The sequence below is a fragment of the Lycium barbarum genome, chromosome 4 (assembly GCF_019175385.1).
Source record: "Lycium barbarum isolate Lr01 chromosome 4, ASM1917538v2, whole genome shotgun sequence".
Lineage (NCBI taxonomy): Eukaryota > Viridiplantae > Streptophyta > Magnoliopsida > Solanales > Solanaceae > Lycium > Lycium barbarum.
Genome location: NC_083340.1, coordinates 921,925 through 939,375, shown reverse-complemented (window position 1 = coordinate 939,375; position 17,451 = coordinate 921,925). Strand labels below are relative to the sequence as shown.

General features: G+C 34.6%; 1 protein-coding gene across 5 annotated transcripts; it reads right to left on the bottom strand.

Moving 5' to 3' along the window:
* Positions 1 to 366: 366 nt before the first annotated feature.
* On the bottom strand, positions 367 to 7,409 carry LOC132634741 (phosphatidylinositol N-acetylglucosaminyltransferase subunit A). Of its 5 annotated transcripts, none has more exons than XM_060350778.1 (11): positions 6,993 to 7,408; positions 6,655 to 6,685; positions 6,448 to 6,581; positions 5,166 to 5,738; positions 4,904 to 5,058; positions 3,201 to 3,291; positions 2,974 to 3,090; positions 2,005 to 2,108; positions 1,374 to 1,464; positions 1,105 to 1,273; positions 367 to 946 (listed from the first exon to the last, which is right to left on the bottom strand). In XM_060350778.1, the coding sequence occupies exons 3-10, from the start codon at positions 6,565 to 6,567 to the stop codon at positions 1,178 to 1,180; spliced, it is 1,347 nt and encodes a 448-aa protein (XP_060206761.1). In that variant the 5' UTR covers positions 6,568 to 6,581; positions 6,655 to 6,685; positions 6,993 to 7,408; the 3' UTR covers positions 367 to 946; positions 1,105 to 1,177. The 5 variants fall into 5 exon arrangements, with proteins under 5 accessions (XP_060206761.1, XP_060206758.1, XP_060206760.1 ...); XM_060350775.1 differs by having other exon boundaries at positions 6,989 to 7,407; XM_060350777.1 differs by lacking the exon at positions 6,655 to 6,685.
* Between the last annotated feature and the right edge of the window lie 10,042 nt (positions 7,410 to 17,451).

The following is a 17,451-nucleotide window of genomic DNA, read 5'->3' as shown; positions in this document are numbered from 1 at the left end:
AAAAAAAAGGATTTCGATGAGATTTTTTTTTTTAAAATAATGGTGGAATCGGATGAACTTTACACATACTATCCAAATAAATAAAATGAAAAGAATTCTTTCTCGCATGCCTGACAAAGTCACAATTAGAAGTAACTCTAAACATAATTCAGGCGGATTAAAAAAAAAATCACATACTGCATGTTGAATTCAAATTTTATTTGTATAGATTATTGTTTCATTCTTCAACTTGACTGACGTCCTATTTATTTCGAAAGCAAGGTGATTTTTCTCTTGTTGGTATTTTGAGACGAATGAAGCTCAGTTTCGCAGCATATATATGATCATTTCGATCAAAAGTGGATTGTTGTTGACAGAATAAGTAGAAACAGTGAGATATCAAGGAATCTCAATTTATGAACGAGTTTGAGAGTTGACTAAAAACTCTTCTGGAATAAAAGGAAGTAGCATGATTTACACAAAATCACAAAAAAAAAAAAAAAAAAAATAGTACAAGTAAATTCTTGGTTCTTCACAAAACAATTAAATAAACTGGGCAACCCTATGTTCTCCAAGCCCAAGCACATATACAAAAACATCTCCCACAAAATACCAAACCGGCACAAGTGCACCAGAAAGGAAAAAAAAAAAAGTTATGGCAGTGCCACAGCCCACAAATCAGGCCTATATCGACAAACAACGCAGCCTGACAAGAACCCTACAATAATCCAGGTTGTGTACAGTTCACAGCCGTGGCCGGTGGCATCATCCCAGTGGCTCCTATTAACACTGGCATATTAATGAGATTGATCCACTCTTGCTTAGGGAAGTCCTGGCTGCTAACCATATAAGAACAAATAAGAAGAACCACTTCATCATACCATAAGTTCTTAAATCTCCAAAAATCCTTCTTGGTGCAATAAAACCCCAGACCAAAACCACTCTGAACCACTTTCTCCTATGCAACCTGTCGTCGTTCGTCCACACAGAAAATGAAAAGTATATGAAACGCAGATTTAAAATTCAAGCTTCAGTATATTTAGTGATGCGAAGGGTCAATTAGTAAGACGAAAGGATTGATAAGAAAAATAGTTCAAGAAAGATGTACTATGTAAAACACTTTACCCAATTCCGAATTCCACATTGTGTTTGAATAATAAGTGACCCTGAGCTACACCAATGGGTAAAACAGCGGAAATCATAAGCTTTTTTCCATCTTGGTATCAAATGGTGTCTCCTCATGTTGAGACTTCGGAAGTTGAAAATCAGGTACCACCTCAACGTCCTTGTCAGGCTTATAGATTTTAAAAAGAATTACAATAGGTTTATAAAGAAAAAGGGATGGCAATAGGAAACCAAATGAATTTTCCAGCACATTTGAGTGAGGGACGTACCTGCCATAGTTGCAAGAGACGCCAGAGCAAAAAATTTACTATCATAACTATGCAAAACAGTTTCCCTGCCCAAGTGCCACAAGTAAGGTACCTAGCAAGAGATTGTAAGGAAAATTAACTTGGAAGTTTAATTAACTGTAAAAAAAAAAAAAAAAAAAAAAAAAAAAAAAAAAAACAACAACAACAACAAATTATTCATGTGCAAACTCTATATGGCCAATCACTGCTTAAGAAACAATAAAGATGACAGCCCGAAATGAACGTTCAACTGCCTCAAGACTTACATGGTCGAGAATTGAATCTAGGATGCATGCATCCCAAGTCTGAAGATACCAAAGAACCAAACAATCATGTAAACCTAGTGCACCCTAGCATGCACAATCTAAGACATCAAAAGGAGGATTAAAGAATCCAGAAAACTTTACGTTGCAACTCAATTATCTGATCTTTACTTGAACCACAAATTAGGCCCAAACTTTAAGATTCTATACAATAACAACAAGAGGCTCTTTCACTACTAAAAGAAAAGTAACATACAACTTTTTATTTTAGCTGTTCTCAACTTATTTCTCTAGGGTAATGACATACCTTGACAAACCATTTTTTTTTTCTCTTCAGAGTAGTAGCATACCTTGACAATCGATCTAGCAAAGGTGGATTGGAGCATTTCAAAGCACGGTTGTAAACAATTTCTGTCCTCCTGGCTACATCAGGCCAACTATAAAGTTTTTTCATCTGGTAGTAGAAACCAATGTCAGTAAATAATATGACCACCTTTAGATAACAAACCTGTAGAAACACTCTTTGACTCTATAGTTTAAATAATATGATCGTCTTATTTTCCGTCTTTCGGATAAGTATTTGAATTTCTAACTTTTAAAGGGTCAAAAATGCCCCTCTACTTTGGGAAAAGGGCTAAAAATATTCTCCATCACAAATTTGGGTCAAAAATACCCCTCCCGTCATTAAACTTTTCAAATATACCCGTCTTAATGGAAGTCCCCAACATAACCCGATTTCATTTATAAAACCGCTCCATTTAAACCGACCCAAGTTCATAAAAAACCCATATGCGACCAATTTGTTCCCGAGTACTACATCTGGAGCCACTAGGCACAGGAGCGGGTAACCTATATGGGTTTTTTATTTAGTTGGGTCGGGTTTAAATAGAGTAGGTTTAAAAATGAATTTGGGTTATGTTGGGGATTTCTGTTAAGACAGGGGTATATTCGAAAACTTTAATGACAGGAGGGGTATTTTTGACCCAAATTTGTAATGGAGGATATTTTTAGCCCTTTTCCCAAATCATTTCATTTATCAATTTCTTTCTTGGGGGAGGGGGAAAAGAGGCTGTCGAAATGGTTCTAGGGGAGCACGAGGGAGGGGGAAGTTGAATTGGAAATATTTTTCTCTTTGGTCAAGAGATGAATTCGAAGGCTTCCATGATAAATTGGTCTTAACCCCAATTTCCTTTAGATCTCACCTAAGATACAAGACTATTGATACATCTCAAGAAAGTAGAAACTAAACAGCTCTTGCTACCTCGCTCAAAAAGAAAATACGAAGAAAAAGGATAAGCAAAAGGAAATGTGGTACTTACACGATTGTGCATATCTTGTGGATCGATCTGAGGAAGCATATGTATAGCCCTTGTGATTGCGTGAACCATAGTTGTAGGATCTGGCGCAGCCAGAACAACCATGTCATCTGGAAGAACCTGGACAAGAAGTACAAAAACATGATAAGTATAACAACGAACAACTTACAAAGTAGAGGCAAGGAGATCTTAAATTATTAACTAGTCAAGCAAAGAGAAATGAATCATGCCTCTGGAACACCTCCTACACGTGTACTGACTGTTAGTAATCCACAACTTGCAGCTTCCAATATAGCTATGCAAAATGCTTCTGTTAAAGAACTGGCACAGTAATGCAAGAAACAGGAACGTAAATGAGGATTAGAAATGGGGAAGGTCGAAAACTGGTTGCAAGCGTGTTTAAATATGCCCAGATGATATTTTTGCTAGTGCTTTCGCAGAAGAAGAATGAGGTAAGGTAGCAATTCAATGCTTTCTTTTTTATTTTTGATTTATCTAATGAGCCGTGTATCATTCATGGTTTCGACACTTCAACCTCACATTGAATATAAAAATCAACTATGTGAAGAAGAAAAAATAACCATGATTATGTCACTAGTTGATTCTTTTATCTTATTAAGATCACATACTCAATGTAGCACCTTGCAACTTCTTTTTGTTGAGAAAAAAAAGGAGACCAGTGAGGATGCAGAATAGAGTACGTGATCTTAATGAGAATAACACTTCCGTAATGAATTCTCCAACGGAACTCCTTTCACTTCAAGATGTTTGAATTCTCCACTGGTTTCACCAAAATTGTCAATTCCATCAATCATATGGACACGGGAAGTACGGAAAAAACCCTTTCCTATTGGCCTATGGCATTCATCTTTGTAAAGCTAATTGGTTTTCTTCGCATACATGATTTTACATTCAACAAACAGGTACAGAGCGATAAGCACCACATTTCAGAAGATTATCAGAGACCGGTGCACCCAAGGTGTGGCCCAGCGGTCAATGAAGTTGGGATGGATCATGGGAGACCAGGGTTCAAATCCTAGCAGATCACCTCCTCCTTCACTGCAAAATTACTAAACAATGCTGGGACCTGTTCTTGAATATCTGTGGAATCTATTGGGTAATCCCACTGAAGGTGAGAGATTTGACAGAGTGCTGGCAACACCAGAGAATTGCTAGAGGCTTAAAGCAGATCTGGAGAACCATCCCTATATTTATTTTCTGGACCATTTGGCTAGAGAGAAACAAGATATATTTTGAAAACCCTAAGAATTATATCTCCAGAATCAATGATAAGTGCCTCCAAAATTAATATTTCTGCAGTAAATGTTGATGGTGGATAGCCTTAGCAATTTTATGGATTTTCTAGATTTACTTGGTAGGAAGATGTAACATACTGCATGGCCATCCCTTGCAGGTCTTTTGTATCCTTTTAGTACCATCTTGATACCTCAATAATAAACCTTACCTTATGAAAAAAATTCTAGCAGAGGCAAGAAATATTGAATTCTATTCATCCATCTCCACCTCAGTAGACACAATTACCCGATAAAAGAACGAAGCATCATATTTTGTGTATCAAATAAGGGAAACTTTGCATTACAAACAATTATCACAATTCAGTGAATTAACTGAAACTTTAGTGTATGTAAATAAGCACTAGCATCATTTACTGTGTAAAAACAGAGAAGTTTTCAAGAATTTAAGAAAAGGAAATTGAAATGATTAATCAAGCAGCAATATGAATGCGGGTTTGAGGTAATAAGATGAAAAATGTAGTTCACGATTGCATAATCTTTTTTCTGTCAAAACTAATCCAGAAGACTAGACAGCATTGCTTAAGAGAAAACTAAGGCAGATGCCAAATAAAGGAATTTCAAAGAATAAAACGATATAAGTTGTAGGCTGTACACAATAACACTTGAAGGTCTCACACCTGTTCAAAAATATATGGCCAGTTATTAGTACAGACCGTACTTTATTATGAGGGACAGCACCCAACATATCAACTCGGTCTTGAAGTGAGTGCTTTTCCCTCATTTCTTCCAGACGCACTCGTTTGGGTCCATCTCCTCCAACAATGAAGCGAACCTTAGCAAATAGAGCCAAATGACTTGCCGAAGTTCAGAATTCATAAACAAGGTCAAAATCCACTTACTAGTTTTGTAACGAAGACCATGATGATAAAGAACACTTACATTGGGATGCAAACGGCATACTTCAGGGATTACTTCAACGAGTAAATCTGCTCCTTTCCGATAAACTAACCTACTTATCACAACAATAACAATTTCATGCCTGCTGAGTCGCTCTGGAGCAGGTGTAAACATGGCTGTGTCCACAGCATTTGGAATAACATAAACCTTTTCAGGCGGCAGACCAGACCTTAAAACTGTATTCTCTTTGCTCGTGTGAGAAACACATATAGCCTGAGTCACATCGGCTAGAGTAAATTGTAGCACCTTATTCATGTGAATACTTCCAACATCCGAAAAACCATAGAGAGAATGATCCGTGAATACAACTTTGTAACCCATGGTGCGAGCATGCATAAGAGCTTCATGACATAAGGTTGAGAAGGCTTGATGTCCATGTACCAGCGATATCTTTTCCCTTATCAGAATTGTCCTTGTAATTGAAAGTGTTCCAAAGAAGGTTGGCAATGTGTTTTGCATGAGAAATGGCTTCCATGGGACATAATAAACTTTCAGGCCATTTGTCATATATCTTACTCCAGAACGATTCTGATAAGCATGAGTCATAACAACCACCTGAAATGTATAGAAAGGAACAACAATAAATGAATTCATTAAAGGTATCTGATTACGGGTGTGTTCTACAACAACAACATACCCAGTGAAATCCCACAAAATGAGGTCTGGGGAGGGTTCAATGTACGCAGGCCTTACCCCTACCTTGGGAGGTAGAGAAAATGTAAAATGTTTTCCAATATTCCCATGTTCGGTAGGTCAAAATTTTTGGAAAACAAGCTCCTTAAAAATTGAGGAAAATGACTTCCCTAATGGAAGTAGGGAAACAAGTTCCACATTGATTGTATTCTCCCCACCCTCCAAAACACCTAATCTTCACCCCCACCCCAGCAGCCCCATCCCCACCACCCCACACCCCTACCCCCACCCCCACCATTCACAGTTTTTGTATTATGAGAATTCATCATGAATTTGCAAGTTTTACGCTGGCTACCAGCCTACTGCAACCCTCCTCCTTTATCCGAGCTTGGGATCGGTAACGTAAGCAAGCTCACCCCAATTTGTTTGGGACTGAGGTGTAGTTGTTGTTGCTTTTGGGATAATATGTTTTGCTTACGTACCGAACTCAAGAAAATAAGTAAGAAACCCACTTATTTTCTTTCTTTTCTAGCTAAAAAATAAGTCCCTTCCAGGTAGCAACAACAAAATAATCTCTTATCAATCATATTCAATCAAAACCACTTTAAGAGAGGAGACAGTGCTTACTAACCTTGTGGCCTTCCTTAATCAGGCATTGTGATAGATAGTATATGTGGTTCTCCACACCACCAAAATTAGGGTAGAAAAAATCTGAGACCATTAATATTCTATGTTTTCCAGGTTCACCCATGATAACAGACACTCCTGCAGCAGAGGAAACTATTTACACAACAATCTAAGGGGAAAAAAAAACTCAGTCCATTTCGACACAACTCACGTTACTCTCTAATCCTTCACGTCAGGGTAACCTACAAGAAAAGTAGGTAATACTATAAAAAAAAAATGTAGGGTAAAAGATACAATGAAGAAACGACGCGATCACACCATACTGACCGTTACATAAAATGGGATTTTTTGTCGTTACACAAAAATGGATTTAATGATACGATACAGTAAAATTTAAGTAACAATCAAAACAAACATTATATTTAAACTAACAACACAACACAACACAATACAATACCATACAACAGGTAACAACCATTCAAACAAGCTTCTGCAAAAAAATAGAGTAGCATATAATTAAACTACAAAAGTCTGTAAGGTATTACCCACGTTACTCTCTAATCCTTCATGTTCAAATTAATGTTGGACAGCTGGATCATCTCTGATTTCATCGACAAATTGCCAGAACACAGATCTAACAAGCTAACTCAATTGAAGTTGCTCTTTTTCAATAAAATTTAAAGCTCAGTTTCTTTTTGCCCACAAAATTCAAGCAAATTGGTTATATTATTGCTGAAGGAGCACGAGAATAAAGATTATAGTGTCGCCCAAGTTCCATTGCTCCATAATCGACGTTGTTAGATGTGTTTTATGAAATTGCACGATTTGGCCTTCAAATGGGTTGGTCTTTAATTTTTGGCCTTCAAATGGGCTGGTCAAATAAACTGGTGTGTAATTTTAGTCCTTTATCAATACCACATAAAAAATTTAGAAGCAAAATTCTCGCGGACATAACTTATAAGTAGGATATTACGAGGCAAAAACATAAATTTATATTTTGCCAGAAAGTTATTTGTTATGGGGTACAATAGTGTCAAAGACGTAATATTTTTCTATTTTGGAGCCCAAATCACAATGTGGCCCTCTTTTTTCTAGAGAAATTGGAGCTAGAATTGTAAATTTGTAATGATATTATTTAAATCCTAGGAAAAAGAGCAAATTTTTGTTCGGACAGTTCTTCTCTTGTGGTGAAATGATTTGGATCTAGAATTGTAAATTTGTAATGATATTATTAAACTTCCGATGGTGAAGAGCAAGTCTTTGTTCAGACAACTCTTCTCTTGTGATGATATCATTATATATCCAGTGTATGACAAATATAATCAATATATGTCACGTATACCACTGTACATACATTAATATATATACGAAATACAAACGACAAATCTATTTCTTCTCTTTTCGAACTAAATCTATAAAAATATTAGTTGAAACTCCATTAATCATCACCGCATAAAAAACTTGATAAGCCTAAATAGTAGAGTTCCAACCAAGTTTTCTTAAGTGGTCCAAGAAAATATGACCAAAAGAGACAATCAAACTCTTAAAAATGTCGCGTGGACAAAAAGTCTTATGTGGGCGTGATACTTCATGCCTCCTTAGGCTAAAATAGTCACGTGATGAAAACGATTAGATGACAAACACAGAGAGGATAATTAGAACAACAACATGTTTGAATATGCATCGAATAAATAATCATAAATTAAAATTCATTATTTATATATGCCTTTGCGTATATGGGCGAATGAGCTTGGCCAATCTTCGACTTCAATATGTTATTACCGAATACCGTATCGAACCGAAGTTTGATTTACCGATTACTGAATTACCGAACCCAAGTTTGAAAGTTCGGTATTTGGTATCTACTTTCAATTATCGATTATCGAATTACAGAACCCAAACTTTGAAAATACCGAACCGAATACCGAACGCTCTCCCCTAGGTACGTTGAAGAAAGAGATGATAAGGTTTTCTGTCTTAATTGTCTTTCTTGATGTTAGGATACTATTAACCATGCGGTTTGATTATAGTATTATGTTTTATTCCTTTTGGAACATTTTTTATTTATTTATTCAATTCAATAAAGTCTTATTTTGAATAGATCATTCGTTCATATGTGTGCCCCTTACTTATATAGTAGACGATTTGATGTATGGAGTTTTAGCTCATGCACAGAAGATTAAATTGTCGGTTCTTATAAGTTATAAAGTTAATGTTCACAATCAAAGATGAAACTGGGCAAAGTATTTTAATGATTGCAGCATAAGATTAAAATATAATCTATCTTGATTATGGGAATGGTTTTTGTTCCAACTTCTTATGCTAGTACATTTTGTATGTATTGAACGGACCAAGTAGAGATAAGTGTTTTTGTACTGAATATATAAAACAACTTCTCTAGCTCATTAAATGTACTTATACTCTTAATCTTGATATGGTTGTTATGATTAATGTGCTTCGTTCATTATTTTGATTTATTTAAAGGTACGACTCAACTGCGAGTTAATGTATTCCTGGTAAATTGGATAATGACAAAGTACATTTGTGAAATAACAATTGGTTGATAGAATCCATGTCTCGACCTTGAGATTGATGATACCCCTTTATGGATGCTTATAAGTTTTCATGTCAAAACCCTGTAGGTGGATTTTGTATCTGTCACATGAAATAAGTTAAGCGGATGTATAAAGGATTAAATTAGATGATGAATTAAATTGTCAGTAATTTAATTTATTTGATTGGTATCTGTAATCTTAACATGGGGAGTTAAATAAGTTTTTAATAAATGATTTAGAAATAAAACAGAGGAGTGTAATTACAGTTTTCTAGTGGAATAAATTGTAATTTATTATGGTAGGATTAATTCACTCATATCCCGAATTAATACCGCAATAGGAAGCCTCGTTATTAAATCTGCGGTCCCTGCTGTGCCTGAATATTCTAGAACAAAGAAAATAAAAGGAAAAATAATATCCTTGATGGGTCAGGAAAGGGCTACACGTTTTTTGCTAGGGTTTACCCTAAAAACGAGTGTATATAAAGAAAGCCATTCAACCCTAAGTGATATTCATTCTCTAGCTGCAATACTTGCCACTCAAGTATTTCGTTCATAAAAGTTCAGGATACACAGTAGAAGCTCGTAGACCTGGAGAGTACGGACGCTGTTGAAGATTTGTGTAACAGCTTCAAAAGGTTAGTGTTACAATCTCGTATTTGATTATGTTTGTCTAGTTTACATGTAAGAATATGATCTTGGTTGTTTGCTTCCACTGCATATGCATGCCTATTTTCCATCACTTGAAAGCTTCAATTAGGCAGAATTTAGTCTTGTAATGTTGAATACAACGTTTCTTTTGAAAGCAATACTAGACATATATAGTGAAAAAGAATTTATTCTTTTGGTGACGAATGATTGAAGTTTATTTGTACCTCTAATTTTGAGAAATGAATTGCAGGAATTGTTTCAAAAAATACGACACTCACAAAGATCGGAAAATTATAGGTATTTATTTATTATATTTCTCGCTTCTTCTCATAAAGTTATGATTAGAAAATATTTTTATTCGTGAATATGTATGAGATCATTTTTTGTTAAATTTGTGAAATTTTTGATGAAAAGTTATACATACACATATATGAACACCCATTTGAATTTGTGTGAGCGTTTGTTTTCAATATTTTAAAAATGATATTTTCTCAATTTCTATTTAGTATTTGAAAATAATAATTTGCTCTCGTTTATCCTTTCATCTCATTCATTATTCTGGAAATTAAAAAATTATATACGTACTCACAAAAGAAGAGGAGAAGAAGGATGATACAAAGCTTTTATAAAAATATAGAACTAAACTTATTTTGATTGTTTTATATTTATTATTTTTGAAATTAATGTCATATCATAAAAATATTACTTTGCTACATATATTAATGTATATTATGTTGGTTTCTAATTCAGTTTCTTATATGAAAATATAATACATAGTTCGTCGTTTTATAAATGGAATTATTTAATCATGTTAATATCGTTTTGTAGGTTTGCGTACACTCTAGCCTCTCCAGACCCCCACATTGTGGGATTCTACTGGGTATGTTGTTGTCGTAATATCGTTTTGTATGTAAGATATGTAGGAATGTCATCCAAGTTTGGTAAATGGAAAAACAAGGCACTGATAACGTTCAAATTCACTCCTCAGAGAGAAAGTGTACACGGTCGTCACAATATAATTTACCCAACTATGAGTCGGGGTCGATCCTGTCACACCCCCATTTTAACCGGGTTGATTTTAGGAGTATGACATATTGGTGATTCCTATTTATTTTATTTTAAGGAGTCGCCACCTAATTAATTTAACGGTGAATTAGGACACCTAGATGTTAACTAAGGTAAAGTTAAAACTAAACCTCCGTTAATAGTCTGCTTAACCAATGTGATTTTAGGTAAGAGCTCTATATTATCCTAAAGGGAAGGGGTTAGGCATCCTTTAGAATCCGTTAACTTACGGTTATCCGACCAAACTTAGGTTAATTAATTAAGATTAAATATAATGCTTAAATCTTAAAAAAATAAGTTATAAATGTCATTGGGGTTCTAAAGGAAAACATAACGATGCTATTTAAACTATCTTGAAGAAATACATAGTAGTCCACTTAAAATTAAAACTTATAAATGTTGTTGAGTTTAAAATAATAATTTTATTGTAAAAATGAGACTTGCAAATATAATGATTTGTATATGAGTAGAAGCTTTTAAGAGAAAACCTAGCCAATATGACATTATATCCGTATAATAGTGTAAGAAACCCAGACTTGTTTTAAAGATAGAATGCAAAGATGATGAATTTCTTTCTCTTTTTTTTACTGATTTATTTAATTATGCTCGGCTAAAAATAGACATGATCGATTCAAATTTGAAGAGTTATTTATAAAATAATACTTGAGTTTATATTTGCATATTAATGACGTTTTGAAATGTTTAGATAATAAGAATAAAATATGATTCCCTTCACTTAAAATATATATAATCATTCTATTTTTGCAAATCAATTTTTTAAATAAAATAAATATTAGACATTGTAAATGGTTTTAATATGAAAAAGAAAGGAGTGAAACTTATGGAATTAATTGTTAGCTCCTCTTAAGCTAACTACCCATTACTAAAACTAAACCCCACTAGTTTGCTAAGGTTCATCTAATTTAAGAAAATAAAGCAAGATAAAGGGTTAGTTGCATAATACAAGTTAAATGCAAAAATAAAATAAAAAGGGGTAAATAAATATCGAATGGGTCAGCCCATTTTGGGAACTGCTGGACCCATTTGCTGTCGGGCTTCGGCCCAGCAAATTCTTTATATTGACTGTTGCGGCTGTTGGACACGAAGAAGATTTCGTTGGGCTTTTAGCCCAACACCGAATATGGAAGAAGAACGAGTCCCTCAGACTCGTGTGCAGGGGTCATGCGAAAAATGAAAGGAAAGGAGTTAGTATTTAATCGAGGAATAAGGTCAAACATACAAAATGAAAAAAAAAAAGTAGATCAGCAGGTATGTATATGCCATGTATATCTAAAAATGAAATAGAGACAGTGAGAAAGAAAAGGCCTTAACAACTAAATAAATAAGAATACTAAGAGGGTAACTCAAACATGTTCAAATGTATTTCTTTACTTGCTGGACCGATCAGTTATGAAACAAAAGTGTGGCAAACCCAAATTCGACTTGGCCAGGATGAGTAAGAGGTGAAAGAAGAATGACAAGCACAGATATATGACTAAACAGGGGAACCAAACTGCCCTAATTAAACTAGCATACTCATTTTTTCCATTATCCAAGCAAGGAGTGAGCCAAACTGCCCTAGTTCTAACTCATTGTTTAGTTGGAATCTTTTTAACAAAAGTTTGACCATAACATAAGGGAAACGACTGGAATATAGAAAGGAACTTGTACACTGTCCTTAGCTTAAAAATGGTAAAGATACAGAATCACAGTAGTTTAGGCACCATATCACACTACAACACCCTTTAGAATATTAAAACTCATTTTTTAGATTTATGAACTCCAACACACACAGTCCAAACCTCCACAATTCAAAACCACCTTTGTTTATAACCTTGGATAGATGGTCAGAGACAAACGAACTAAATCAAGCCAACATTACCCTAGATAAAGGCTAGACAAGTTCCCTCATTTTAATCAATCAACAAAAGACACGGAACATAATAGTTTTAGTCTTATCATGGACAAAAATTAGTATGGTATTCATGAAATCCCCTATTAACATATTTGCGAGTGTGAAGGAAAGATTTCAACATTTTTTATTCTCAACCTGTGTATTTCAAACAATAAGATAACAATAAAAAGAAATAAAGATACAAGGAGATCATATCAAGGGACAGTTTTGTCGTGCACATTTATCATACATGTTCAAGATGGGAACTTCACACAACCCAAACAATGGCAAACATTTACTCATCTTCAAGATGAATGCAACAGAACCTACTCAGCTTACTTAATGATCACATTCAAACTACCAGAATACAAGAAACAGCTTATGATCCTGACTCAACTACTTGTATTTTAACCAGTCATCCATTATTCCCTACTGATTCAGACATTCTATTTCACCAATTTGTCTCCTAGTTTTCAGTTCATTTTAGGCCTTTATAACATACCCAGGAAGAGAGAGAGCACTTAACTAATTTTATACAAACACAAGAAGGCAACATTATGCATGAAAACCACAGCAAATACATTTCATTCAAGGTAGGTGAATGCTAAATCACAGTGAGGAAAACAACAAACTCAGCAAATTGAAACTTCCTTCTTTTAATTACAAAATCCTGCAAGCAGGAGACAGATTAATAACTCATATACATACTAGGTATATCTAGTATATTCCATATATGCACATTCATATGGAACATAGAAGCAATCTGTTAACCACTCTTAATTAATCAGTAATTGCTTATAATTAGTGTATTGAAGATTTCCAAGCAAACAGCAAGAAAAGAGATTAAACAAGATCATCATTAATTTCAAAACCAGACTGGACAAGTTTGAAAACCATGTTAATAGGAACAACAGGATCACAGCAGCTAGACATCAGTGTAGGAACCTTCGTTATAATATCCGGACAACAAAGGACCATAAACCTACTGGTTATGACCAGAACTGGGCATACAGTACAACTATATATGTTTAGACCCCGCATTTTATCACATATGACTGACCATAATTTTAACAGACACAATTGGATTAAAATTTAGACTTAACATACTCATGGTTAATTAGTTTTAATCATATAAATCACATTGCAAAGCAAAGAAGATCACAACTTATCAAGATGACATTTCAATTCTTTTTTGGGAAAATGAACAATCATTTTTAAATGTCAATGCGATAAATGAACTAATGCAGGTTTGGTAAAGAATTCCAAGTAACGAACTGGTATCATGTTAACAATAAGCCATATAAGCAAACAAAAAGATTGAATGAAATAGCACACTATAAACCAAACTGAACCATCCAGAATGTCATTATCGATATCATAGCAGGCATGTGAAATTCTTTATATATCTTAACCAATTGAGTAACTTGTCAATGAATCATAGACTGAATCATATTTGAGTTACTTCATATGCCAGCAACTTGGCCAGATTTGAATTTCGACGCTGATTAAGTTAAATGGCGACAGGAGACAGGACAATGCCTTACTTAAACTAACATACACTTAGTGAAATAGCGACTACCAAAAAAAGAAACAGTTGGAACTCATAAGCAAACAGTAATCGACCAATCTCACATTCGAATTATTCATTCAGTTGTCCAAGCAGTAAGCCAAGGCAAGTTTCAAAGAACTATTAGAATTAAGCATGAACAGCCTTAAAACCAAACAGGCCTGCTGATGATTGGGTAAGCTCACTCAACATCTATTTAACAATCACAAAGAAGGAATGCCGAGTTCACATACAGAGGTCCAACTTATTTTACTATATCTATTATAGTTCATGTATACATACTAAGTTCTCGAATTAACAAACTCCATATCCAAGCTCAACAGTTTACCATATTGACACATAACCAAATTCAAACATCTTCATCTGCATATCCATAATAAATGCTTTAAAAGCTATCAGACCTAATCTAGATAACTTGGATCTTGCTTTAACTGAACATTTGATTCAACTAATCATGTTTTGGTAAAAACACCAGCAGACAGGCCTATTCCTGTATCGAACACACACATGCAATTCGGACTACACAAACTTATCTTTAGCACAAGCTAAATTTAAACAGGACAAACTGCAGCTAGACATAATTTTAAAACTGAGTTAACACAAGCAGTGTCTAGTTCCACGTAATAAAGACTAAGCCAACAAACACGGACTAAAACTAACTTAGAGGGAATTAAACAGGAAGCCAACACTCATAAACATAATTAACAAGATTTAAACATGGTCGAATATAACTAAACTGGGTTCAAGTGGGCTTAAAACTAGCGACTAACAAACACGCTAGGCAAGAATAGTAATTAACATATGCAAGCAACGACTAATCTAGCAATTAACACTACTACACTAAACAATCTAGCACATATAAGCAGAAAATAGCTAATAAATGCTAAAATAAATAAAAGGGAGGAAGATTACCTTTTTTGAGTGCAGTGAAGTGGGTACGGGTCTTCGATTCACACTCGAAACACTTCAAATTCGATGTTGCGAGACTCGAATTCGCGATATACTCAGATTCACAGCAACAACAAGGCAAACGAATATAAATTGAGATCTAGTATTTTGACCCGATTAAAATAAAATTCTGATTTGCTAAAGAAACTGATTTTTATGGAGATTTTGAGGCGATTCAAGAACTTGTTTTTGCAAGGCAATTTTGGGGTTCTAAAACCTGTTTTGTAGGGGATTTTGGAGTTCAAGAACTCCTCCAAGGGATTTCTCCTTCAAAAAATCCCCCCCTCACACGTTTTCCACTCTCAACTATTTATAGGTTTTTTTTTTTTAGGTTTTTATGTAGAAGAAAGGGAGAGAGAGAGGAGCGGGGAACAGGGAAAAGTGGGGAACAGAGGGAAGTGGGAGCGGGGCGTAGGCGGCGGTGGTGGGGCGAAGGAGATGATGATGAAAAAGAGGAGGGAGCGGCGGCAAAGGGGAGAAGAGAGAGAGAAGGAGAGAAAGAGGGAGGCGGCGGATGGAAAAAGAAAAGGGAGAGGGAACCCTACCTGTTTTCTTCATTTAAGAAACGGGTCGGGTCCATTTTTGGACTGGGTCGATTTTAAATGTGGGCTGGGGGTGAAAAATGTTGGGCTGGGTATTAAAATGTGGATTGGGATAAATAAAAATGTGGGCTGGTTGGGTAGATGAATTAAAATATGGGCTGAATGAAAGAAATAATTTGGCTTCTAAATTTAAATAGAAGATCCATTTTAATTAATTATATACTAAGTGTGCTAAAATATCCCCTAATATAAAGTATGTGTTTACTAATATTTATATGAAAATAAAATGACGCCGTAATAGTCGGGCGATAATATATTTGAAATTCAACAGTAAGTAAATGCAATTATTAAATTACGCGAAGATAAATGTGATGCGTGTGCATAAGCTGGTAAAATGCCAAAATAGATAAAAAATTGTGAATTAAAATAATAATGATAATAATAATAATAATAATAATAATAATAATAATAATAATAATAATAATAATGATGATAATAATAGTGGTGAATGCAATGGAATAATGAAACGCCGATTTTAATAAAGCTAATAATTATAGTAAAATATAAATATATATTTTTTTAATTTGCCAAAAAATATTAGAAGTGCAAATAGGTATTTCGGAGGAGAGAGGCGGGACAAAATTGGGTGTCAACAACTTGTCCCAGGGAACAATATACTAGGCGATTTAAACAAGTAAGGAATTATCACAAACTAAGCCAAGCCAAACACTTTTTCAATATTTGATTTTTAATTTAAAAACTAACAAAGATAAAACTAACTAGAAAGAAGGTAAAATGATCAATGGCCACAAGTATGGATACAAAGGGAATTACGCTCAAGTAACGATCCAATGTATTTCACGATTTTACAACTAAGATCGGGTTTATGTTAATAGCTAATGATTTCTAAAATCTCATTGAAAGTCTTCCAACCAAATCAATGAATTTCACTCTAAGCTTTTCCAAGCCTTAGAGTGTGATATTAGGCACAATCAATTTAACCTCAAGTAACTATCCTCTTCCGAGCTCAAGTTATTGGATGGGTTTAGTGACCCAAATTCTTGTTAATTAATCTTTCCCAACCTAGATTTCCTCTTCCGAACTCAATCAAAGTAAATAGGCGAGTCTTAGGGTAAGCTACTCCCTTAAGAATAATTCAAAACGAGATTAATTAAAGAAACAAAGACCCACTTCATTAGAAATAAACATCATTCAATACATAAGCAAAACAAGAATTTCAATCCAAACTTTAACAATGTATACTTCCATAAACAAGGTTCAAGTATAGAAATGAAATACTACACACTTAGATATTTATTACAAAGCAAGAAATGAAGTAAAGGTTCAAGAAAGTGCTAAACCAAATCTTCAACTTCAAAGTGTGGTGTAAACCCTAGCCTCCAATAACTTGTAAAAAACTGCCAAAGATGAGTTTTACAAACCCTAGCATTTTATTTATAGAATTGCCAAAACGGGAACAAATTGTGGACAAAAATACCCTGCGTGCACAACATGCTACTCGCATCTGGTGTCGCATGTTGTGCATAACTATAGCATGTTGTGCAAGCAGCTATGGTGCAGCACATGCTGCAGCAAGTGCTGCTCGCAAGCACAACATGCTACTCCCAGTGATGTCGCCAGAGGCGGATCCAAGATTTGGAGGCTTCGGGTGCCATTTTTGTTTTTAATCCAACTAGAATAAATTTTTGGTCGATTACGTTGGGCTTCGAGTCGGGTTATTAGTCTTTTCCATTTATATTAGACAAAATGATAGAACGAAAATACAT

Excerpts from the sequence above, each read along its gene's own strand:
- LOC132634741 (XM_060350778.1), bottom strand. The coding sequence starts at position 6,567 with ATGGGTGAACCTGGAAAACATAGAATATTAATGGTCTCAGATTTTTTC. Across the intron at positions 5,739-6,447 it reads TGATTAAGGAAGGCCACAAG|GTGGTTGTTATGACTCATGC; the intron begins GTTAGTAAGCAC and ends TATACATTTCAG. Across the intron at positions 2,109-2,973 it reads CACAAGATATGCACAATCGT|ATGAAAAAACTTTATAGTTG; the intron begins GTAAGTACCACA and ends TTCTACTACCAG.